This window comes from Pararge aegeria, chromosome 2 (genome assembly GCF_905163445.1).
Source record: "Pararge aegeria chromosome 2, ilParAegt1.1, whole genome shotgun sequence".
NCBI classification, from domain to species: domain Eukaryota; kingdom Metazoa; phylum Arthropoda; class Insecta; order Lepidoptera; family Nymphalidae; genus Pararge; species Pararge aegeria.
The window spans coordinates 8,033,492-8,060,677 of NC_053181.1; the positions used below are offsets into that span (position 1 = coordinate 8,033,492).

Consider the following 27,186-nt stretch of genomic DNA (forward strand, 5'->3'; position numbering starts at 1 on the left):
TATTTTTAAAGTTTTCCTCCCTACAGTTCGGGGAAGTATCAGTAACAATAAGTAAAAATAAAAAAAAAATTGCCATTAAACTCAGTAGTTAATATCTAATTATGTTAGCAGCTACCTACCTAGTTTACCGTAATTTTACCGTAACTTATTCATGTTATAGGGACATGCCAAAAATACAATCAATCCATTGAACTATTTTAGTTTAAAGAGGTTATAACACAATTAATGCGGCTTAGATATTTTCTATAGAGATCGTGTTTTATCCCGTGATAATAAGTACCATATTATTATATTATCTACTCTCCAAATCTACTAATCTGTGGGACATATTCCCATTAATAATATCGACCCACTAAGGAGCACGGGTATTTTCAGAATGACATGAGTTTATGCCTTAAGCAGCCATGCTGGCCTATTGCGGATTGGTAGACTTCACACGCCTTTGCGAAGATTATGAAGCAAGTGCTTTTTTACAGCTTAAATTAAAACCGCACATAAACTCGAAAAGTTAAACCCCCCGAACTGAAGGCCTAAGTATTAACCATTAAACTATAATACCTAACCGCAGACCTAAGTAAGTATATTAGGTAAAATGTACTTAAAACGCACACTGCGGGATCTGAGAGAATCACGTGTTTCAAATGGTTTACCTACTCACTAGACTGTTGATAACAGAAAATGCCAATCTGACTCACAACGTCGGTATTTCTTTAAAGTATTGCTATCAGCGCATATCCAGTACTTTTCAGTAATTAGCTGTGTTTTAATTCCAATGTTTAGATTAAAACATATCAATATAGTTATCTTATATTAATTACCAATAGATGGTTGACAGGTCTATTTGTGTTGGGGTGATTTAAGTTAAGTTCTGGGCAAGCAACGACTGTGCTGGTTCTAATTTGGTCTTTACCCTTGCCCTGCGAGGCCGGAGAAACGAAAAAAAAAAACGTAAAAATCTTTTTATGCTTTTTATTTAGCAACTGTTTATTTTCATGGTCATTTTCATCATTGATGACCTACTAGTAAACACAGGCCTCCTAAAAACAGCTTGGTCTTTTTTCTTTTTACATAATTTAATTTCTTGCATCATTTAATTTTTTCCGCACTCGCTTTGTTTTTCGGTAAGTACCACCTACTACATTATCAACACTAGGTAAATAAGCCTTAAGCTGGAGAGTTTAATTTTTTTGTTTAAACGCGCTAATCTCAGGAATCCGGGTTTATTTTGTAGAAAAGCAATATATAGTTAGCATAAAATAGTTGTAAGTCGCGGGGGGTAACATCTGTAAATCATCGTCGTGCAACTATTATCTATTAGGTACTGCTAAACCATACCAGTACGTATCTTCTAAAAATATTCCAAATGCTCGTTTGATTCGAATCCAATCCAAAGACATCAATCTTTGGTAAGCAGACCATAATCCAGATATATTAGGATTATATTTCGAATTAAGTGACTCTTGAGATAATATAAAATAACTAAGTGATGAATATAGTAAAGTCGAATCCAAAAGCTTTTTTAATTCCAGTTTTATCAATGTTATCCTGAAGTCTGCTCTTTTGACGCCAGGTATATAAGATGTAAAAAAAACACATCTACACCTCTAAGAGTAATTACCTTCCGGATTTACCTACGTAGGTAAATACAAAAACCTGGTTTGCAAGCGAAGCTAATTCAAAATGACGTCAAACGTACAAAATGTTATAGATTTTACAAGCTCGCGTATTTTAGTTATAAGCGTCTAGACGGTAATCAATGGTCTGCAGGCGTTTAGCTACGCGACGATTTTCGCGAGCTCAATACGTATAAAGTCGCCCAAATGAATAATAAAACTAAAATAATTCTCTATTGATAAAAGGTTCCAACAGCCTTTTTTTGCTTTGCCATTTATGGCAAATTTTTCCACATTAGGCTAGGCACTATCGTTGCTTGATAACTTATACCTATAACTAAAATACTAGGAAGTAACAGTAATTAACAAAGTGCGAGTGTACTGTCAGGAATAAAATATCATCATCCTCTCTCATAGAAGAGCGCGATTTAGAAATACAGTCGTTGATTTTCAAACAGCCCACATTGTTAAGATGGATGATAGATCTTAGTAAAATACAACGCAGTGTAGAGAATGTCGGTACCGAAACTACGAATGGCCTTCACTGTGTAAACACTTGGCAAACAAATCGCAATTGGGTTCTCATATACAGAGTCATTAAAGTAAAATAAAACTTTTGGTAGATAGTAAATGCGGTATAAATCATTAAGCAAGAATTCCACTACTGAAGATTCCACATTTTAAAAACAACAAATGTGAAAGGTATAACAATATACGCGATTACAACTAAGGGGGTTACAGATCACTATGGTCGTGGTAAAAAGAAGATAAGGGCCCTAGACACTATTGTGTGCATTCACACATACGCAAACGTGGTTGTGAATAATTGTTTTTTTTTAGTTTTAATTTAGTTTTACCTAAGTAACATGTTAGATACTAACAGCAAATAATCAAAGTCTATCTTCTATATAAATTTTCATTTCTAAATGCGATTAAATTTTTTTGTTGCGAAAGAAGAATTAGTAGAATTGTCTAAAAACTGGAAAATATGTATTAAAAAAACAAGCTTTTTCTTTCACGACTTTTGTATATACTCAGGATTTAAAAGATGAAACACATTCATATAATGGTCAAATCCTTATTATATCGTAATTGAATTTATTTGATATTTAAACAGTTTCAAGACGTCTGTCACGTAGCTAATAGGTAAAACATACTGGGTAGCTGGGCACTAATAGTAGATAATGCAATTAGGTACCTCTAAATCCCAAGTCATCACAAAGAGTAATCAAAAATATGCTTTTATGTTAGAAGTGTTAATTTAGTTTTTTCGTGTTAATTTACACCTTATGTGAATAATTACCACCTCTTTAAACAAAGAGGATACTATTCGTAAAAACTACAATAGAAGCCAACTAAAAAAAAAATGCCTTTTGGTTACCTTGCAAAATAGAACTTATGATGAATGTTTTCTGTTGATCAACAGTGGTTGATAACTGTATAATAATCGTGATTTTGCTATAATGATATTCCACCTTTTTGCCCGAGAACTACATATCTTCATATATAACTATATGAAGAAATTGAAGTTGGGAATGTGGAACCTTCCTCTTAGGTCTCTACCTACTACCAACTCAGCACCAGTAAAAAGTATAATTATAATACATTTTCAATTTCAATTCACAGGGCTATCACCGCTGTATACCGCTTAGGTAATCATTCCCTTTTAATCGCCACCGCTGTATACCGCTTAGGTAATCATCCCCTTTTAATCGCTTAATCTGCATCCGTATGATATTCCAGAACCTTCCGGAGAATCCTACTCATTCCAATTAGAAGGTCTATGCCTTATCCGCTTTATGGTAATAAAACAATAGAAACGTTTGCATTTATAGATTTAAAAAACTAAAACTAAATTTTTTCGATCAGTCAAGCGAGTTGATAGCGAGAATTTACCCCTATAAAGATCAAACATCAGTATTAATATGAGTGTTAGTATAAAAAAACTACTTTGTATAACCTTGTTAGTAAGGTTTCGGTAACTGCAGAATAGCGCTCACGTTACAAAGTATACTTTTTTTTTTGTTGCAAAAATATTAACTTTTGTACATTTATCATTTGAGTAATATTGCCTCCCATATTTGTTAATATACCAGATTTTAAGCAGAACTAACAAACATCTGACCTCACAAACCCATGGAGGGTGCCAGAAGGTTAGTTTAGGCCTAGCCTTAATGAGAGCCATCGAATAGGTAAGTATTCCTAAGTATACCAAGCGCCTTAGAAGTTATCTTCAGCGGCACCTGGCTTTGTCATTGATTTTCTTTGGCGCGATTCTATTCTTATCTCAGGCCAATTAGGAACTTCGACTGCGGAGATTAGGGGTACCTTCTGATTTTTGACTACCTCCCTGGCGCAGTGATGAGTGCTGTGGTCTTATATGTGGAAGGTCCCGGGTTCCATTCCCGGCGAGGATAATTTATAATTTCTGAATTTTCTCGATCTGGTCTGGCGGGAGGCTTTAGCCGTGGCTAGTTACCACGATACCGCGTTCCGGTACGATGCCGCGTAGAAACCGTTCAGGGGTATGGTTAATATAACCTGTTAAGCGAATACGAGGTTAGTCTACGAACATCTGGGCTTACTTGTAGAAGAATTAAAAAAACATGCCACCTGACCTACAACTATGAAAAAAAATTACATTTTCCTACATTATCTACTTTCATGGTCGCACCAGAACTACATTACTAACTAAAATTGGCAAGTTAATTATAAATAAAAAAGATAAATAATAGACCTTGGCATTTTCTAGAACTCGAAACGAGTCGGGCATAATATGCGATATATTTATTTTAAATACGTTTCAATATATAATAAGTAAATCGTAGGAAAATGAATTAATATAAAAGCGACTGAGTGCAAGTTGGACTTGCACTTGAAACCAAGGTTCCGTACCAAGGTGCGATATGAAACGTAGTATTAGGTTTTACAGTTCACGAGGTACAGACCGCTGACGCGCGGACAGACAGCCGACGACGACGACGATGATTTTGCTTTTTAGAACTTAGAACTTAATTTATAGAAATTATAAATTTGAATTTAAAATTGTAGTAAATAAATAAGGCATTAACTTTAATGTACTACCTAAGTACCTATCATTTAAGTTATGATATTACATCAATTCTTATTTAGAAGGAACGCTATGACTATAGAATAAAATAATTTGCTTGTAGTAATAAAATCTTTGTAAAATAAAATAAAATAGTGAATTCAAAATAAGTAAACCTACCAACTTAATCGATAAAAAAGTACCTATAGTGTCTTGATAACACTTTGATAAAACTAGAGACGAAATGTTAGTGGTAACTGGTATTTTTTTACGTTAATCTGAACATTACGTAGAGGACATAGGTACCTAATGTGGAATTGTTTTTTCCGCCTTTTGTAGCTAAGTATACCTACTTACTGTTCATCAGAAATTCCCGACTAGAACGTTACATATTTTAAAGCTTTATTGACCACAATACTAGGTTTACCTGAGTAGGTGTTATAATATAATAAAGAGAATAAGGAAAAAGCGCAAGATCCACCAATCGAAGTAAATCCTATCTGTAGTCTAACGTAGAGTGGAACCTAATACCTGTAAAAAGACTTAAATTAATCAATGGTTTAAAAACAAAAATAATGCATCTTTTTTCTGCGTTCGCGGCTTTTTTTACAAATTCCTTGGAAACCGTTTGTTTATCCGGGATACAAATTAGCCTATGCTACTCTTCCTACTTTTAACTAAGTCGAAAATCAAACATCGTGATTGGTTTCATAGGGCGTAAAGGAAGGACAAACAAACAAAAGAACAACAAATAAACACTTTCGCATTTATATAATATAAGTTAGGATTATTTACTGTGTGTATAGATTACTCTTAATTTACCTACAATATTTAATTCCGACGAAAATGATACATCTAACTTATATATCCAAATACTCTCTTCAGTCACCGTTACAGTTCCAATTTCAAATTAGCTATTTGAAAAAATTTTACTATACGTTATAAGCAGCATGCACAATATATAAATAATACTTATATTTGTTTTTTTATACATTCGTACCTCGTAAGTTAAGAAAATTCCGAAATGAGTCTGTAGTCGTTAAAAAGTTTAGTCGCTAGTCGCAAATGATGAACTGAGCGCCAGAATACATCGTTTTAGAAACAGGTACGTTTAAAATGAAATTCATTATTTATACGAGAATTTAAGTAGGTACTCACGCACCATACAAGGAATCATTGTTGTGTGAAGTACACAGATTATTTGAAACAGAGATGCACAGTCTAACGCCACCATTAGGTATACGATCAATAAGATGTATATTGCTCATTAACTATTGATAACAGTAAACAAAATAATTTAAAATAAATACCTCATAAATTTGCTTCATTGCATTGACATCGTTCATAAACATTGAGTCGTTATTCTTGAATCGTTTTAACCATTAGTGCAAGAATTTTAATCTGCAAAGTTATCTCGAAATGAGATGGTCTTGTGACAATTTCCATGCTACTTTAACTGCTCGCATTCCTCGGGAGGTTCAAATTTAGAATCGTTGCGTTCTACAATAATCAATCATGAAGGATGCCAATGACAATTAATGCCTTTTTTATTGACCCCATTCAATTGACGACAGATGGAGCAATCAATATGACTAACCAGAGCGAACAGCTTTAATTTATTTTGACTAGCTCTAGCTGTGGACTGTTGCTACGTACGGACAGTACTGCATTTATGCAACGCTAAATATTACATAGCTTTATTTAATTTCTATGTTTTTAGTTAGCATTCGATTACAATCACTTCTGTTGGGTGATGAGTAGTCCAAGATGGAAAAGTACTAACGTATAAAAAAGGTACCGTATTTTTTTCAGAGAAACTTGGTCAGAAAAGGTAAACTTATCAGGTAGGTATTAGAGAAACGTTGTAAGTTATAGAATTTTCATTTTCATAACCTTTTTAATTTAGTTTCTGAATGTAATTGGGAAAATCAGCTTTTTATCTGCATATCTACTTTTGTACTTACGGTAGCATGGGCAACACGCAACAGTACCGATCCAGTAGGGATACAATCGCATAATATTGATTCAGGATCACTTCTGCATCGATGCAAGTATGCGACTGTTTTACGGTGACAGGTGGAAGAAGAGCTTGGGTATTCATCAATCTGATATACTTTGAACAGTTTGTGCCAATTCTGCATCGCGTCTGTATTGATACAGTATCGGGGGGCGAAGGTATACAACCAGTGACAGTAGTGCTGCCGTTTTGTGATTGCATCATTAACTGTAAAAAGGACCCTAACCTACACCTAATCAGCATGTCCTAAACGCTAAATCCCTAGGAGCTACATCATCGCGGGAGGGGGTAGGTTAGCTACCATAGGGAGCAAATATAGATATTATTAATTGCCAAATTCAACGGAGCCGGTATTTACAAATAGGTAGGACCTCCAGTTATGCTTCTGACTACCTAAAATATAAAGTACCCACTAGCTGTTGCCCGCGGCTCGTGGCTTTTTCGCTTGTCATGAATCCTTGCGTATCTAGGGTATCCAGGGTATAATCTATCTCCATTTCAAAATTCAATCAAATTGGTTCAGAAGCTTTTGCGTGAAAGAGTAACAAACATCCATCCATCAATGCAAACTTTCGCTTTTATAATATCAGTAGGATGTAAGTACGTACGTAAAAATCAGACGAGTCCAATAACACTATCGGTCATAAGTTTCTAAATTTAAATTTCTAATAAGGCTACTCTTTCCTTGAAACTATTATGTACTTACTGTTTCTGAATTTAACTTAGTAACTCAAGAATAATTATCTATTAAGAATAGGAAAGATGTTAGCATTGGTAAAATACAATTAACAGATTTACATCAGTTTAGTTCATAGCTACAGTTTATGCACTACGCGGGTAGATGATATAAAATGGAAAAAATCCTCATTTTGAAAATACTTAAAATGCGGCTCCTGGAAGAAATTTGTTTTCGAAATTTGTTAGAGTTGTGTTTTCCTTATTCACGTCTTATTCTTATTCATGTTCTTTTTTAATAATTATGTTAGGTATTAAAAAAATAAACATACAGAGTTTGTGTAGTTAACTAAAATAAAATGTAAAATATGTTTACGGATTATCTTTCTGTTTCTACACGTAACCAACTAAGTAAGTTTTAAAGTATGAAATTAAGTTAACAACACACTATTAAACTGTTGTCGTTTTATCTTTCGAGGTTAAACTAAACATAACTTTAATTAATTTATAAAATTAACTTAAAATTAAAGATAATTAGATGGGATATCTAATTATCTTTTTATCTAACAGATTAAATATTAATGTTTGCAGTTTAAAATTGCCCACACTTTTTTTTTCGTTTATCTTCCATCTGTTGTAAATAAAATCAGAGTTATTTTTTAATTGCCTACATCCGTAATTCTATATAGCTCTGGCGCGCCTGTTCGAGAGTAGAAAGACTACTAAAGTGGAGTGGTTTTTAATGCTTACAAAACCAGTCATGTACACGGCTTCTGTATATTCTTATTTCTGTGGTAATAGGTGCCTACTCCATCAACATACTTCCTGCTTTTCAACTTGCCTTTTTTAACCGAAAGGAGTCATATAGTCGTTGATGGTACCGTACTTAATAATAACTCTGAACATAACAAATAAAGAAATAGTAAAAATAAAATTACTGGTTTTGGACTTTTTTAAATATGCGAAAGTAAATATGAAAGTTGCTCAATGCCTTGTGATTGGATGAACGCTGGACAAACAGGTTGACCATGGTTTGCCCTTACTTTAGGGATGGATAGACACATTCACAATGTAGTTTTATTATACCTTCGGCGGTAAATTGATCGGTGCGTACCATATACCGACAACAAGGTTTAATGTCTCCAAAAGTGTAATACCAGAATAGAGACCAGAAGTGAGAGGGAATAGAGAGTGTATCTACGAGATTGACCAACGTGGCCGGTCAAGGAAACAGTTTTGTTTTAATTACTGCCTACATATTCCCTCTTGATTACACTGATATTCCCCGTGTCATTCATATTTAATTATATGCTACAAATAGAATATTCTACCAGTTTCCATGGATCAATATCGATTAGATGAGATAGATGCTCGGTTCGTATCATATTTAGAAAGTTCGTAGGTGCTCAGTTTTTTTTTCCATGAAACTGGTTCTCAACTGTACGTTAGAATTTTTCTTTTCATATATTGTATGTCTTACTTAAACGGCCGGCTACTACTGAAACTATAGTAGTGCCATTACAAGGGTAGTTTAATAGTTAATTTAGGTTTCCGCTTAAAAATATAAATAAAACGTAGTAAAACACTCATAATAGCTTAAAATTTCGGCACTATTAAATAAAAAGTGCGTCTTGACTTTTAAAACTTATTGGTTCTTCGAGCTGGACGATTATTAACGCTATTTTGCTTTAGACTCTAAATATAAAAACTAGACTAATCGTATAAGAAAATGTGCAATAATACTCACTGTCTTCGACGCACATTTGGTTGTCAGGCAGAAGTCGTAAACCGTTGGGGCAGGAGCAGGAAACCTTTGGTGAGTAGGGGCCTATCCGGGGCGCAGGCAAGCACAAATGTGAACAGTGGCCGTTGACAGCTGCGCAGTGGTTCACACCATCGGGTTGACGGTATGGATGGTACACGTGGATCACCATCGGATTTTGAAGCTGTTTGTAAAGAAAATCTTGATTAGAAAAGATTAAACCATCATTCGAAATAGATTAGAAAAAAGTATGTACTTAATGAATGATAAATGATATGGAATGAAAATAAAACTATACATTCGTGAAAACATGATATTAGGAACATTAAACTTATTAAAGACATGTTGCTTTATTCGTGTGCGCTGTCTGAAATGTTTGCAAAATGTAAATACCTACTTGGTATGTTCTAAAACGAAATTGGTCTTTAATGGATCTAAAACTAACTACGCGCACCTCATAAATGCACAAAAGCACTGACTACCCTAAATTTATTGTATAACTCATAAAGGGGAAGGATTTTTCAAGTGCTTTATGCATACCCTGGTAAAAAACCCTGTGCACGCCACTGACTACGCGATACCATTTCCACCTACTTCTCAGTAAAATTACCTATTAATAAAAATTTAAATGTGATTTTCATTTTTAGGCGTAAATCATAATAAAAAAAAAACATAATGCATAACATAAAAAGTCAGTTTATTGTCAAGAAAACCTTGTGTAGACAAACCTTGCCTTTACAGCAATTTATTCAGTCACAATTTTTAAGAGATAATGAAAAATCCATTTTAAGGGACGTTTGTGAGTAAGATATCCGCGAGGACAATATAACTTTGCTTTAGTTAACACGAGTTAAACCGCGGATAAGCAAGTTACTTATAGAATTTATTGTTACAATATTATTATAAACTTTGATTCGAAGCACACCAACGGACCATATTTTTTGTTAAATATGCATAAGTTTACTTAAGTTAAAACAATAAAAAAATCGACCAATTTTCCTTTTAGGTAAATGTTTTAATAATTTCTCATGAAGGCCAATGGATGTTTTTCAATTTAAGCGAAATTTGTCACTAAGTATCAATTAAAAACAAAAAATACCTAGCTTCCGGACAAAAGAGATTCGGCCAGTAAACTAATACTTGCAACAGGACAATCGTTTGCGATCTAAAAAGGGCGAGTCTTTCGGAACCATTTAAAAAAAATCCATGCCCTGCCATGGCTACCAATGACAGGAGACAATGGAAAAACTTCGCAGGTCAGTCACACACCTTTGAGAACTTTATACAGAACATTAAGGCATTCGGGTTCCTCACGATGTTTTCCTTTATTGTAAAAGCTAATAATATTTTAAAACTCACATAACTCACAATAATTAGATAAAGGAAGTTATGTGCCAGGAATCGAACTCGGCTATCAACTCTGTACCTCTGGCCGGCCTTAATTCTGTTGCTGCTGTATGAAGTGGTGATTGCCTAGTAAATAAGGCTTCGGCTTTCCTCTTTGGAGACCGAGTTCGAGCCCTGGTACGCAGTGGCGTGCATAGAGGGTATGCACAGGGTATGCAGATGATATAAAATGAATGAAGAATATCTCCAGTGCGATTTATAAATACTTAATGGTAGGCTTTTTATAACCCTTACAATGCCTATCCTTAAGTTTTTTATAACTCTTACTGGCAATTTTCTTCAGCTTTTATCATCTGCATACGCTGTGCATACCCTCTATGCACGCCACTGCCGGTACGCACCACTGTCTTTTCGGAGTTATGAGCGTTTTTAATTTAAGCAATTTAAATATAGCTTGCTTTAAACGGTGAAGGAAAACATCTTGAGGAAACTGCATGCCTGAGAGTTGTTCATAATGTTCTCATAGGCGTGTGACTACTAATCCGCACTTGACCAGCGTAGTAGTCTAGGGCATAAAACCTTCTCACTCTGAGAGGACACCCGTGATATCCGCTGACAAGGGATAAAATCATCACCTGGCAAAGCACGGCAAATATTATACGTAGGTATATTATGCCCACCCCTGCTACTCGGAGAGTAAGTAAAACCGTGGAAAATATAAACATTTTGTTCTTTCCCCGTTGAGAAAAATGCCTCCTGCCCATGCTGTTTCCTTGAGTAAAAAAACCTGGTATCTGAGAATTGGCCATTTTATTATCCCCAAAATTCTTTAAATTACCGTATGTGTAGATGTGATGGCTTCAACTCCCTTCCCGTTGAATTTGTTGGCGCGGTAAACAGCAGTCTTGTCCCAGTCGGTCCAGTACACTGAGTCTTCAAATGTTGTAATCGAAAACGGGTGCCGCAGGAAGTCGGTGGAGTAGAGGACGACACGTCGACCTGTACCGTCGTAGTTGCACGACGAGATGGTGTTCAATTTAGCGTCAACCTGTTATCAATTTAATTAGCAAAAATTCAATAACAAATTAGTAGGAGTTTCTTACAAAGAATTGAAAAATCAAGTCATTCAAGAAGTTGACGGTATTAATTTATTAGTTACTAAATATTTTAGGAGTAGCTAGCTTTTTGTCATAGAGCTTGTCTGGGGAAGTACTACCGCCATGCTTCGCCAAGCAGCATTGCTGTGTTCCAGTCTGAAGGGCGTAGGTACAGTTATAGGCACATGAAACTTAACGCTTGAGGTTGATAGATAGATAGGTCTATTTTGTAGGAAGTGTTTTAATGTTTATAGCCGATCGTTTCCTAATTATGATCTGCTCACGGCTGCTCGCTCCGTCAATTATTAGGTACTTTGTATATTGTGTTCCAGCTATTGTAGACGTAACTTTTATTAGAAATTTGCGACCAAATTTATGTAATAGATATATAACCGACCAAATAAAAGTAAACAAGTAAGAATTTCACTTCGTTAACACATTAAATGCACAGATGGGTCATTTTAGCTACGTAGTAAGTGGACATTGGTTAGAGTTTCATCTTGAAAAAACAAACAGACAAATAGGTAGGTAGGAAACATTCGCGAAATTGTACGAAGCTAGCAAAGAATGATAGAACAGCAAATATCTCACCCAGTACACTCGTTTGCGAACAAGATCTAGTGTGAGACCGTTAGGCCATTTCACGTCGTAGGACACTATGGTTTGTCTATGGGAGCCGTCCATACCAGCGCGTTCAATCTTCGGCACTTGACCCCAGTCTGTCCAATACATCCATCTGTAAGGCATAAAATAATTTCATTTTCATTCTACTACTTAGATTTCCTACCAGCTCGATGGTTTGTGAAATACTACTCTGTAATGTAACATCGGCAACTGCGTGCGAATCACAACTCTATCGTGCGGTCACTGGCCCGACTACTCGACGTTGTCGAATCCCATTTGGTTTCACAGTGTTTTATCACTTTACAGAAATAACACGCTTTTTTTTGTATGAAATAACTGAAAACTTAATTTTGAAAAGTCTTAGGACAAAAGTTCAAAGTTGTAATGTAAAGAACTACCAGTCCAAGAGTTTTCTGTTAACCCTGTATATATGTTTATACGGCGATGACTTTTCCATGGCTATATATTTACCCGTCAAGAGGATTCAATGCTATTGCTCGCGGCTCTTCAAGCTGGTCCCGAATAAGAATCTTCCTCATGTTTCCCTGCAAGTCCGATAGCTCGATGTGGTTTTTGCCAGTATCTGTCCAGTATAGATGGTTATAAACCCAGTCTACTGCAAGTCCATCCGAGGTGATGAGCTGATCGCCTATAACGACTGTCCGTTGACTGCCTTCATCAATTGGTGCCCTGCGAATATAGTGAGCAGTATTAGTACATTTTTAATTTAAGCAATTAAATGACAATGTGAGATGGTGATAACAAAAAAGAACACCCGGCTAAGTTTTTTTGGCTTCTTTTTAGACCAGGGCGCGTTTGAAACACTCGTAGCTTTAGTTTTTAGTTTATCTTACTACCGCGACACATTTTTAATAAAACACATGTTAAATGTACGCATCATTAGTACCATCTATGGGCCTACTTGAATAAGGATATCTTTGAGTATGACCTTGACTTTATCACTTGCTTTAACGTGCATGTCTGAGAGTTCCACAATTGGCCAGCAGCGTAGTGAACTACGGCCTAAACCGTTCTTATTCTGAGAGGAGTTACGTAGCCTGTAGAGGGCCGCTTATGGATCGATAATTGTGATGATGATGAAACAATGATAGGCTTTTTTATTTTTTCATTATAACCAAAGTTTTATTAGTTATACCGACTTATATAGTAACAGATGGGAGATTGTTCCACAAATTGCAAGTACGCGGTAGAAATGATCTGGTGTTGTGAATAGTAGAAGAATACCAGGAATCCAGATGATGAGCACGAAATTTATTTCCGCGGCGTGAGGTTCGGTCAGAAAACAGGGAAGGAGGTATCAATGCAAACAACTCTTCAGAACACTCTCCAAAATATAGAGTCGATAGAACACACCGTCGATAGGACTCGTTCGCTTTTGTATCCGATCAAATGAAAAAAACCCGCGTTTAAGTCACGTTTACGGATCAATGTTAATTTATTTTATATCCAGGGGCCTTTTCCGAAATGGATTATTCTGATGACATCCTGATGAATATTAATAAATATAATTTATTTCGTCGAGAGAACCGAGAACCGTAACTGGCAATTTGATAGTGGTGTTAAATCGGAATTGAATCTTTAATTTCAGTCAGTCGGTAGAGCCGTTTTTAGGGCTATAATAATTCAATTTCGCCTTGACTTGAGTTTGGTTATTCAAGAGTCAAAATACAACATTAATAGAAATAAGGAACTGTACTTACTTGTAAATTTTTTCTTCTATGACATCACTCCAAAAGATCATTCCGGTTCTGAAGACGTAATCAAGCGCAGTAGCCGACTTGGTATCATTTACAATGGCCACCATTTCGTGATGGTCGAGACTGATCTTTCTAATGTCAAACCGTCTAGCGAATAGAAGTGAAGGATGGCCTTCGGTTGCCTTGCAGTGGGTTCTATCCATTGGGTCTCTTGCGTAGCCAGGCTGACACTCGCATTTGAAGGTGCCCTTTTCGTTAATACATATTTGAGAACAGGCTCCCGGATCTAAACATTCGTCAATATCTGAAAAAGATACATTAAGTCGTTAGTAAGTTAAGTAGTAATTAGTAACTGCATACAATATTATAAGCATTCTCGAATGGGATAGGAACAAGGTGCCTACTTCTCAGTGCTCACACATTTAAATAGATTTTCTTCAAGCTACAAAATAACAAAGTATGTAATATACAAGATTTCGGATAAATGAATATTATATTAAGTACTTTTTTTGGAAAAGTTCAAATTCCTTGCTCGTAATACAAAATTAAGTTAGTCCATTAAGAGCTTACTGCCATCGCTTTATTATTTGTATATTGTTGACGCCCTTGTTTCTGAATTAAAATTTCTCACTTTAAGGACGTCAAGGTATGTACAAATATATCTATTAACTTTATATTAAAGTTTTTTCCATACCTTGACCGGTAATGTTAAAGTAATGCCTCAATCAGATGAGACTCGCAAAAGTTTACCCTCCATGATAAGCTCAATCCACTCGCACGGACGCGTCCGAAGCGATATAAGTAACAAGTACCCGCAGTAATAAGAACTGATAATAGTTTCCAAACTTATTATCGTAACCGCAACACGACTTACTTCGTTTTATTGGCATTGATGTAGATATTAACTAAACTCTCGCTCGTTTTATCATACAGATTACAGACCAATCATGTTAAATTCCAACCAAACCGCATCTTATCAGCTTTAGGTTCCAATAATGCTAATTCCTGCTTAATCAGGACGGAGCGAATGCTCTAGTTCGCTGTTCGACGCGAACATAGGCCTGGGATTTGTAAAGTTAATTATATTGCCTGGTATTATATAAATTAACTGGGAACAATTCGAATTCTAACTAGGATGGCTAAACATATTTTGATACCTAGTAATCAACAAATTTTAATGTGTCACTCGATTTCGAAATAATTTAATGCTTATTATGACACTGAACTCCTCATATGATGCTTTATACCATAACCCAAAACATACGTTTTAAAACTTATTGTATGTATTTTTGTATGGCCGGAATATTGATGTGACTTACAGCCTAAGAATGTATAATAATTCAAGTAACTTCATCGATTAATTTACCTTCACATGTTCTGTTATCGGTGAGCTTGTATCCTTTCTCACAATCACAGTAGTAACCAACAGGCGTGTCAACGCATCGCTGTGTGCATCCACCGTTGCTTTTGGCACATTCGTTTTCTCCGCATCGGTTTGGAGGCTCATCTTCAAAGTTGGGACAGTCTGGATGTTTATCGCAAACTTTAGACAGCGGTATGCACATTCCGCCACCGCAATCGAATTCTGTCCTCTTGTCGCACACAGGTTTCGGTCGTGCTGAAATAATAGATTTTTCTTTTATAGTATTAATTAACGAACCAAGCTGATTGCCTACTTGATGGAAACCTAACCCTATGAACGGGGCAACACTTTACAGGGTATGCAAGGAATACTTCCCGCGTCCAACAACTTGAAGCGTAAGTTTTAGCCTTATGTGCCTGTAATTACACCGGCAAACACATGGAACATGGCACTGCAACCAAGCTGCTTGGTAGCAGAAATAAACACGGCGGTAGTACTTAACTGAACGAGCTCTGTCAGAAGCGTTATAGTTCGGTAAATATTGGATAGAAGCAGGCGTTACTTTGCGGAAATCCATGATATATTATCAAAATTAAGCTTAATTTGCTATACTCCGCGAAAAGCAGGTAAGTGATGGTGACTTAACAATTATTCATTGTAAAGTCAACATCTCCTGATGATGCTCCGGTTTCGGAGCGAAACGTGCGTAGAGGGTATATTGCCGAAGATCTGTTTGGTGTGGGGTATAGGGATTGAAGAAATTATAAATTACACCACACAGATTCTCCTGCTTTTCGCGGAGTATAGCAAATTAAGCTTAATTTTGATAAGTTCGGTAAATCTTGTTTATTGGACTCCTTCATTTAGAAACTTCATAATAATGTAAAAAAAAATGTACCTATGCTAGTGCATAGGTACATTTTTTTTATGAGTAGTCTCATAAACGCTTTTGATCCAACAAGCAAGTTTTTGAATCGAAGTGTTGATCTTTTTTGGCCTATAGCCAACTTTTAGGCTGGACTGTTAGACCAGAGTGTTTGGAATCATCGGCGCATTAGTTTTAAATTAGGTACGTATGATATTTAGGTAATAAAAGGCTTCCATAATAAAAACCGGAATGTAAAAACAGAACTGCTTTTAATAGGGAGTCTATAAAAGTGATTAACGTTTTTGCATACAATAAAAATAAATGCATACTTACTGCAGTTAACTTCGTCGCTGCCATCCGGGCATTCTTTTTCTCCGTTGCAATAGAATGCTCCCGGAATACAACTGTGATCTTTGCATTGGAACTGGTCAATTCTGCATGTACGGTTACCGTTACATATTTCTGGGGCTTCGTCTCCACCGTCTGGACAGTCGCGGTCACCATCACAAACCCAAGCCCTGTGTACGCATGTCATGCGGTCTTTACACTCGTATTCTGTGGCGATGCATGGTGATATCACCTTCGGTGGGCTGGCACATTTCTGAAATCAAGAGTAATTACTAGTTATACTAAATGAAGTATACAAAATCGACATGACGCGAACTTTTTTCATGGACCATGGTATGTCTGTGTGCCATATTTTATTCTAATCAACTCAGCCTTGTCAGTGGGATCGAGAAACACAGATCTTCTACCTATTTATATAGCAGTGTGATTGAACATTATAAAGCAAGAAGTTACTTCTTAATACCAGGAAAAAAATAGTTTTGCAGTAGGTAGTTACTTCCCCGAACAGTTTTTTGACAGAGCTCGCTTTTAGAAAAGCTTTATAAGTAGTATTTAGTAGAAACTAGTCTAAAGAAGTAATAAAGAAAGATCAATGTATAAATTTAAACAAATTATACCTATGCGTATCTATATGTATATATTATATAATAAGTATTTTACTATATTTGCATTAAGTATTTTGATGTTATGTACGTAACTATATGCATATAAAAACTTATATTGTTTTAGAAAACACGGAGCCCTTTTAAATGTTAAAATCCATTCTATTCTCCCCTTTTTATAATGATTATTTTTTGTACGTTTGAGTTGTTATAAGTACCTATTGCAAAGATAATTTATAATGAAAATAGATTTTATTTTGTGTTTTTGAGTTGTTATAAGTATTGCAAAGATAATAGTATAAGCTAAACCTAACCATTTTGAATTTCTAGAGGAGAATGTTAGTACTCTATAAAAAGTAACGACTAAAACCCCAAAGTTGCACCATACGATTTCGTTGTTATTCTTTTGGTAGCGCAGAAATTGCATTTAATGCCATTTTATATTGGCATTAGGCACTTCGCGCGAAAGAGCTTCAAAGCACCTGTGCCGCAACGCTTGAAAATCATTTAGTATAGTTTGTAACTTTTACGTCGCTTGCTGAATTTATTTTGTAAGTTATCAATTGTTCGTTCGAGCATAAATTGAGTTACGAGTAAGTTAGTATAAATTAAAAGGTTATTCACTGGCGGTAAAATATTATTTAACTTTGATTAGTTGAGATTCATAAGTATAATATTATATCAGATTTCTGAGGCGCTACGTTGTGTGGTACCTACTAGAGTTAACTTAAGTTCTGCAGCCTCCTGCAACGTATATTCTTTATAAACCAAGAGATCCTGAAGGTTTCCTGAAGGATCCAAATGAGGATCAAAGATTTTAGCGGCCTTGTTAGGGATATTTGGCAGTTATCTTAAATCCATACCCTTAATCTACGAATTAGGCACATCTACGAATATGTAGTTAGGGTTGTGACTAGGCACGGTCTACGGTTATCTCCATTCTAACTTACTTTATTGTAGTAGCATTAATTCAAAGAAATTTCTTCGACCAGAAAGATAACCTACACACGCTATACAACACCCGACGTCGTAACAACGTAGGTCCAGACCTACTAGGTCTAACGTGTGTTTCTGGCTATACAAAACACTCTAGATTATTTTATCCTTACTAATATTATAAATGCGAAAGTGTGTGTGCTAGTTATTTGTCTTTCGTTCACGCACTAGCTAAGCAACCAATCTACTTGATTTTTGGCATAGAGATAGTTGAAAGGAGGGAGAGTAGCATAGGCTACTTTTTATCGTAGGAAAACAAATGGGATTTGTAAAAAAACCGTAAAGACCGCGAGCAAGTTATAAAAATAAAGTGCTTAATCTCACCAATTCATCACTTCCATCGGGGCAGTCGATATCTCCGTCGCACCTCCACCGCGCCGTAACACAGTGGCCGTCCGCGCATGTAAAGTGACTATGAGGCTGGCAAGTGGGCGCTGGACACTTCACTTCGTCGCTGCCGTCGCCACAGTCGTCGTCGCCATCGCAGACCCATCGTTGCTGTATACACTTGCTGTTTCCGCATGTGAACTCGTCAGATCGACATGTTTCATCTAATTACAAATTTAAATATTAAATTATCATCCTCCAACCGTACACGGTGAATCTTTTTCGTAGTAAAACAGTGACCCAGTTTATTTGACCAATATCTACTTGACAAATAATAGTTGGTGTATAAGAGGCATCCTATATCGAGTGTCGGCGGCGCGATGACACGGCGGTATCAATTCAATCAGTTGCAGTCCTTTCATGCAAACATTACCAAAACGGTAAGTAGATGCAGAAATTAATGTTTTAGTTGTTTCTGGTGTAGTACCCTTCAAATATTTTGAATAGATATTAATCGGAGTTACTGTAGATCGGATAAATTAAAGGAGCTGTCGATGGTCCATAATAAAAAAAATACTGTGTACTACCGCCATTTTTAACCTGAATCGTGGAGTCATTATATATTTTTATCAGTCTGTCTAGCTCATAATCATAAGCGCTTACAAAGAAATCATAAGCGATTTGATTTAGCAAGAGCTTTATTGGCGTAGGCACTAGATATACCTACAATGGTACCACTAAGATAAGAATCAGCATCTCTCATCGGAGAGAAGGATTTAGAGCTTAGATACCCTTCTAGTTTGTGGGCTTTATCTATTATTATCGCATGTTAGTGATAACAAGGATTAGGGTACTCTCCGAAGCACGGGAAACCCCAATGTTATATTATATAACCTTGGTGAGAAAATCGAAACCAGAACCACACGTTTTGTAGTTGAACATGCAACTCTTAAATCAACGCATCAGTTCACCATATATAAATAGAAAAACGGTGCACTACATACATACATGCATAAAAGCACACAGATAATGATTTTGCTATTCTATATACTATGCTTAATACCTACTCTACTGGAACACTCGGAACACGCCACTATGCACTTATGATGATAGAGATAGAGTATTGTGCCTAATTCCTAGACACTATTAATGCGAGTTCACATGGAACTCGCTCGAGAAGGCGCGGTCGTTGTTTCAAATATCGCCTTTATGTTCATGTTGCGTGAAATAGTAACGCTTGCAACTTTTTCCACGTTTTGCACGTGCTCTTCAATATAAATGTTCGAACAGGCTGTCAAGTGTGAGATTTTCTACCTACGTTTACTCAAACGATCGCGTAAAAGTAAACTTCGCCTTATATGGAATCGATAGAGCGCCATCTATTGACTATACTGTTTCCGAGTATTGTAACTAGATGGCGCTCTTTCAATCTTTAGCTGGCATTAAGTTGCAAGCGCCATGATACTTTTTATGTTTAATCATCGACAAGTTAGCGCTTCGGAAATGACAATGCAGTCTTAGATGGATGGCGTGTTATACTCCAAGAGATATGGCAGAAGGTAGTACATTGATTTTCCTTATTGATTTCTAATTAATCTATTGACGGTACGTCTGTGGATGCGATGATAAGTAGCCGCAGCCAAACTTGCACAGACACGCACAGATATGTATTGCAGGTCGCACTAACACCTATCGCAAAACACGCGGCTTCGGATGCAAAATTTAGTCTGTTGCTGGGTGGACCGAAGCCAATTTAATGTACCTAGCTAATTTACCCGAGCCGATAGACATTTGTTTATTCGATTCTTAAACAATCCAATAACAAATTTAGTAAAAAAACTTTAGTGTAAAAACCGTAGATCCAGGTTAGTTCCACTATTTGCATGTGCGTGGAAAAATTAAAAATATATAAAGTACGATAAAAAATACAAGCATTTTAGTCCCTCTAATAATGGAGATTAATAATTTATATCAATATCAACAATGTTTAATAGAATAATCTTCATAATATTTAATAGAGCGCAAAATGTGGAATACCTGAATATATACAATAATTAGGTTATGTTTGGTTAGGAAAACATATTACAAACCTTTTTAGTAGGCACATTAAATTATAAGCTTTACAAACTACTACTAATATTACGAGCGGTAATTATGAGGCTGAAATGAAAACCCGGCAAAAGAAATTATTTCAAAGAGAGCAACTAGTAATTCATGAAAAATACAAGCTAAAAGGGTGCAGGCATTATTAAAGCATTCCTCAGGCAAGCTATAAGTGGCCAAGTAATGAAGGAGAAATATAAGTTTTATCCAAGAACAGTGTAATGAGAAAACGCAAAAAAATTGCTGCTATTATTTTGTCGAACAATATAGCTCTGGAACTCCTGACCTTTATATCCAGATGACCACAATGAATTTAATTAAAAACTACTCAATAAATCCAAGTGTTTTACTTAAACAAATTCCATTTTTTATTTGAAATTTCCATCTTGTATATTACTTTTCTAAGTTTAATTAAATTTCTTTGTCCAAACAACTTACAGCCCACGTCGTTTAGGAGAAAAAGTGAGAATATTATCAATTGAAATTTAAAAATAAACGCAGGGAAATATGGAATGCAAGTAGAGGTACATATAAATTAATATTGACGTTAGGTATGTACCTACCTACTTAAAAATATTTTTACCTTACCGAAATTTTATTTTAAAAATGCATTGCGTTGTGAAAATTTCTCTAAAATATTTTCTCTACTGGAATTTATTCCTTACGTGACAACACTGTCACAGATGGTCGGCTTCATATGAGAGAATTAAAATGGGTTGCACAACGTTTGTAATGTTTCGTAGTTAAAAAACCATCGCATATTATTCCTTATTTACTATACTTAGTTACTTGTTATATTCGACTAGCAATTCAAGTCACTATATACCCATTACCCATCTTGTTATCTGTTCATTTGCTAAATTGGGTCTGTCCATTTTAGCAGATAACAATTCGTGAAGGGATAGCCTTAATGTTTATATAGTAAATATGGTATGTAATTCATCGAATCCTACTTTCTATAGAATCATGTAATGTATAACATCTGTTTAGAATTTAATCTCTCCTTTCTTCAGATATGATCAAAGACGATAAGTGTCATTATATTGACTTGAAGTAGGTAGGTGCAGTTTCACCTGAGTAGAGAAAGTTTTATCGTGGTCGAGAAAGTAAACAATTTTGATCGAACGGATGTAATATGACGGCGGGAGCAGGTTTAACACCCCACAATCGCGGGGACACCCGCTTCATACTATCACCAGTTTCCCGTTTACATTTTCCTTTATTAATCTCGCCTTGAGTGAAATAAAATTCATACTCTACATATCAATGTTATTGCAAATCATTATTACAATAGATCTAAGAAAATTATCATCAATGCAAGCATATCATACCCTGAGGTTGAAAATGACCATATTGTATTTTTCATATAAATTTGGGGCTGCTTTTAATAACTGATCAGCATTAACTTGCACCATTTACAATTCTTTATATATAAGGTATTTCTACGACTGTTACGTCATACTGTCCTTAAATCCTAAACCTAAGCTTATTTCAAACGGGATATTTACAGAGCATTGAATCGGAACACTAAGGTATCGCTCGGTTGCACGGTTTTACCGAGAGACTTAAAAGAAGAAAAAGAAAGCTATCCCTCGCGAGATGGGTATTTTCTTCAGTTATACTGAGAAATTCTTTACTATAACTAAATAATAACATCATAACAAATACGAAAGTAAGATCGGAAAAAGTTCTATTTTATCCACAGCTTGAAAATAGCATAAAAACATATCACCAGAAGGAAATAGGAAGTAAAATCTATGAGAATGTTAAACCACACACATGAGTTAGCACAATACTTATAAATCATTGATGGTGCAAAATGAAACACATTGTGATACAGGGGTTCACACTATCCAGTACGATATCTAACACGTACAATTTAATGAAATGTGCTGATAGGTAGCTGATATTGTAACGCATAGTGTGTAAGCCAAATATCGTACGTGTGCGTGCCTTGATAATTTGAAAATACTGTTAGTATTGTATTTAATGAGAATACCCTTACTGCATGCTTTTTCGTCGGACCCATCAGAACAATCCACGTTGTCGTCACACATCCAAGTGAGAGGCACGCATTCACCCCTTTTCCCTCTGCATGTGAATTCTTCAGGACCGCAAGCCTCCACTTCTGTAGATTCAAGCCATGCATGGTATTCAGTAAAGCGATAATGACTGTGATTTGATTTAGAACACTGTTCAACGATAGTGTTCCAATACTCGCATCAGCATTCCTGCATTGATCATTAAAATATACATTAAAATCACTACATGTTTTGATCATTTACGAACATTTACGAGTGCCTACACACTATTTGCACGAACGTATATGTGTTATAACTATTTCAACTATGTTGCTGTACGTAACCACAACTTGATTGCGTATTGTGAATAGCAAACATTTATATTCAGACTGGCAACCCATACTTTTATAATAATGTTATTAAATAGAAATATCATGTGTCAATACTTCGAAGCAAAAGATATTGTGTGACCTATGTTGTTATTTTCACACATAATATCGTTGATTGAAAACGTAAAATCACTTTCATAGATAATTGCAAAACATTCTACTTTAGTTAAATATTAATTAAGTTACGAAAATATCTTTTATAAGAACAAAGGCGAGTATAAATTACCCTTGCGTTAATTAAATTTCACAACTCACTCCTCTCTACATTTCAGCAAAAAAAATATACTTTCCAAAAAAACTTTCTAGTGAACGAAGTAAATGCTCGGTCTCTTAAAGTAAATTTTACGACCCCTCAATTTTTAATTTGACTTCCGTTTTACTCTATTTGTGGCGGCCTCCTAAATTTTAATTGCATTATTCTTTTCTGGAACTTTTTTTACGGCGAGAATGGACTCGGAGCGAGTGCTCTCTAAAAAGATGCTGATTTTTCACTACTTCAAAATCTTTCGCTCAGCGATCCGCCGACATTACGACGCAGGACGTAGAATTAACTACGAGTATTTTTATATTCGACCCAGATGAGAAAACGTGCCATTATGTGAAAACGATTTACCCAATTTTTGAATTCCCAAAGCCAATGTTAACCCATGCTGCACATGCTGAGGCAGCTAAATAATTTTCTTACCACAGTCGTGCTCGTCTGAGCCATCGGTGCAGTCCGGGGTACCGTCACAATGCCACGAGCCGGGTATGCATTGCCCGTCCGCACACACAAAACTGTGCTCGGGACATGTGCGTTTTGTTTCTACGCAATAAAATTAATATTGGACTATCGGTAAATATTAATTAAACTAACATACTTAAATTACGCTATCATTATATCCTCAGATGAACTTCTGGCTGCTTTATCACACCTAGATAAGGCGCCCAAATTAGATGGATGTATGTTAACTATAACAATGATTCAATGATCAAGTTTTATTACTAACATCTTAACAGATCAACTCTTAGATACTATATAATTTCCTTGTTAACGGGTAAGATAAGTGTCTTAACTCGATAGATGGATCTAGTCTAAAAGTTACTCTCATGATTTTTTACCTAAAGCCATAGCGTAGGCACCCACGTCCGAAAATTAGTGGCCGATTTTTGTACCTAAAAAAGAATGCACTGATTGCAGTAGTGCAACGCATACGCCCTACAAAAAGTCGGTCAAAAACCAGCCGGAAACCTTACTTCTAAATTGTCGTTTCCCTTACTCACAAATGAATTGAAAAAAGCTTGTTGTAAAAGTTTCAAGAATTGATTAACACTATTATCATTTCTATTTTATAATAATGAAAATAATGTAGTTACGTAGCTCGTTTATAATGTTCAGTATTATGCTTTCTAATGTAAATTCATAAATGCTTATGCTAAGTAAGGAGAGTAACGTAATTAAGGGTACTAAATAGTCCTTATTTCCAGCACGATGTTGCTACACGTCGCGTCGCTTCTAATAAATTAAGTAAACTGTAGGGGCTTAACATCATTACATGGAGAAACTAAATCCTCTCTATAAATAAATTTATATCTAGTTGCTTCAAAATCAAATCGCTATGTTAACCATTTCTATTATTTGTACTTCATCTTAAAAACACATTAAAGTCCTTTGCGTGAAAATTGCTATCGTATGGCTGTAGTTTTTAAGTACACCACCGAATCCTCTGAGAAGACTAAATCCCTTACAATTTTTATAATTATAATATTTATATGCTCCTTAAGTATACCTAATAGTTAGCTTTTTGGACTAGGTGGCTAAGTACCTACTCGCATCGTTAACGGCAAAATACGAGTGTCATATCCCTACTCCCTACTAATATTATAAATGTGAATGTAAGTTAGTTTGTTACGCTTTCACGCAAAAACTGAAGTGTTAGAGGTAATATAGGATACTTTTTATCCCGACATTCAGCTCGGTTCGTATGGAAGAGGGGATGAAAGTGTTTGACGATTTTACACCATAACTCCGACAAATTATAACCGATTTAAATAATTATTTCTGTAGAGGTTATAATATGTGTTTAATTTTGCCCAAGCTTTGTGTAGATCTGATGAATGTGGTTGGAGATAGAGGACAGAACTCCTCAGCGGACAACAGCAAACCCCTCATTTAAGGCTTAGCGATACTGAATACTTTAATTGTTTTTTGAGAACTACAACTAAATTGAATGCCACACCAAAAAACAAAATCAAACGCAGACGAAGTCGCGGGCAATAGCTAGTAATTCAATAAATTTTCATCTTTGTCTGTACATATTTTCCCAGTTAAAGATTTTACTTTATCAGTAGAAATTGCCGGACCAAGCAGATGGCCTACCTGATGCTTAGTGGAAAATCATCGCTACAATACATCTCAGGGGATGCAAGTAGCACGCCCTACAAAGCCACCCTATGCCCGTCAACTTAAGGCGTAGGTGTTAAGCCTCTTTTGCCTGTTATTACTTCGGCAACCTCGACCAACAGACCGGAACACGGTATTGCGACAAAGATGCTTTGCGGCAGAAAAAAGCGTGGCGGTAGTTCTTTCCCGGACGAGATAAATAGGATAATGTGTACATATTATCCCAATAAAAGATGTGATTGACCGATTGAAACTAGATAGCTATATCTATGGTAATACACTTCAATCGACAAAAGGTCCTTTCAAATATCTATTTCAGTGTTAGAGATACCTTTTGATAGCTACCAGTTAACTGAGTGTCAATTGCCCGCAGGCGATTTATATTTATTTTATAACGCTAGTACAAAACATTGTGTGTCCTGGCACATATAAAAGGATTTTCCATTATGTTGGGTCGACTTACATTGGAGTTAAGTGTACAAAGTTGCGGCCGTCGGTCGAAACGACCCTCCCACTGAAATAAAACCTTAAATCCCACAGGCTTTTTATATGTATTGTTATTGGTGGAAAAGGGAGTCTTGTTTTGGAGGGGGAAAGTGAGATTGACCGATCATTTCTAAACTGTACCTAGGCAATAATTACATGTTCGGACCAGAGTTAACTTAAATTCCAATACCTACCTACTTCGGTATCAAAAATAATCATTGAAATACGAGCTGAAATGCTTTTGTTGTACGATAATACTCTTTATAATATGACATGACACTGTTACGAAATTCATTTACCCTCACATTATGGATCGCTTTAATAAAACATAACTTATGTTGGCAAAATAAATGGTAATTTATTTAAGCATAAGTATAATCTATCCCTAAAACCTAAATAGGAATATTGCTCATCAATAATGTTTATAATTTTTTTTTATTTAATGTACTTTTTTATTTTATGTACATACATATAAAAGAATGTTCTTTACTTGATTGCACAGCTCATAACTGAAAGAAGGTAGACGAAAGGGCAAAGATTATAATATTAATCCATGAAACTTCCGAACCGTAATTAAGATTTTAATCCACGTCGGAAGACCCGCTAAGGACAACGTGCTACCTAAAAACTTTCTACATAAATCGCCAGATAATTGTTTTTTTGGGGAATAATAGGTAAGTGTCTACAGAAAATTGTTTGAAACTATTAGACGAATTCGTTCGCTATATGTTTTAGTTATTTATATATACTTATTTTAAACCAACATCCTACGTGTGCCAAACTGTTTTTCAATCAACTTATAACCAATCTATTACCAGCCCATGGTCTCCTTTAAGAATGAGAGGGACTTATGCCGAAGTCCACAAGTGCGGATTGATAGACTTCACACGCCTTTGATAATAATCATCGAAAAAATCTCAGTCATGCAGGTTTCCTCACGACGGTAAAGAAGTGATATTCAACTGTTAACATGATAAAACTCAGAAAATTTAAGAGTTCCATCTAACGTTATAACTTGAAAATTTAGATTTTCAAAGTTCATGTGAAATGGGGTGTATTTTTCGTAGGGCGTTCTACCTGGTTGTCTAATATTTCCATAATAGCCGCTGGGACCAATTCCAATAAAGTTATATAGGTGCATTGATTAAGTAATCCGTAGAGGTAAAAATATAGCATATTCGATTTAGTTTGGGACACGTAGGTAGTTTACGCTTCGAGGGGTAAAATGTAACATCGGAATCTTACTGCAGGTGCTGGGTTCTTCATCGGATCCGTCGGAACAGTCCTTTTCGTTGTCGCAACGCCATAATGTCGGTATACAGCGGCCGGTTTTGCATCGAAATTCAGACGATGTGCACGTGCGACTCTCTGCAAATAAAATAAAATGCAATATTTAAA

At 35.6% G+C, this 27,186-nt stretch overlaps 1 protein-coding gene across 12 annotated transcripts in view; it reads right to left on the reverse strand.

Moving 5' to 3' along the window:
* LOC120632383 (low-density lipoprotein receptor) overlaps positions 1-27,186 on the reverse strand; it is a 298,871-nt gene that overhangs the window by 15,494 nt on the left and 256,191 nt on the right. For 9 of the 12 annotated variants that reach the window (XM_039902254.1, XM_039902249.1, XM_039902267.1 and 6 more), the window contains exons 3-12: positions 27,034-27,156; positions 22,515-22,637; positions 18,404-18,630; positions 16,467-16,734; positions 15,269-15,520; positions 13,906-14,206; positions 12,656-12,874; positions 12,152-12,296; positions 11,302-11,511; positions 9,102-9,300 (exon numbers count right to left, since the gene is read on the reverse strand). In XM_039902254.1, the coding sequence (XP_039758188.1) occupies positions 9,102-9,300; positions 11,302-11,511; positions 12,152-12,296; positions 12,656-12,874; positions 13,906-14,206; positions 15,269-15,520; positions 16,467-16,734; positions 18,404-18,630; positions 22,515-22,637; positions 27,034-27,156 (2,067 nt within the window). Of the gene's footprint in view, positions 1-9,101; positions 9,301-11,301; positions 11,512-12,151; positions 12,297-12,655; positions 12,875-13,905; positions 14,207-15,268; positions 15,521-16,466; positions 16,735-18,403; positions 18,631-22,514; positions 22,638-23,604; positions 23,725-27,033; positions 27,157-27,186 lie in introns of all 12 variants that reach the window. The other 3 variants (XM_039902255.1, XM_039902252.1, XM_039902256.1) reach the window with 2 other exon arrangements.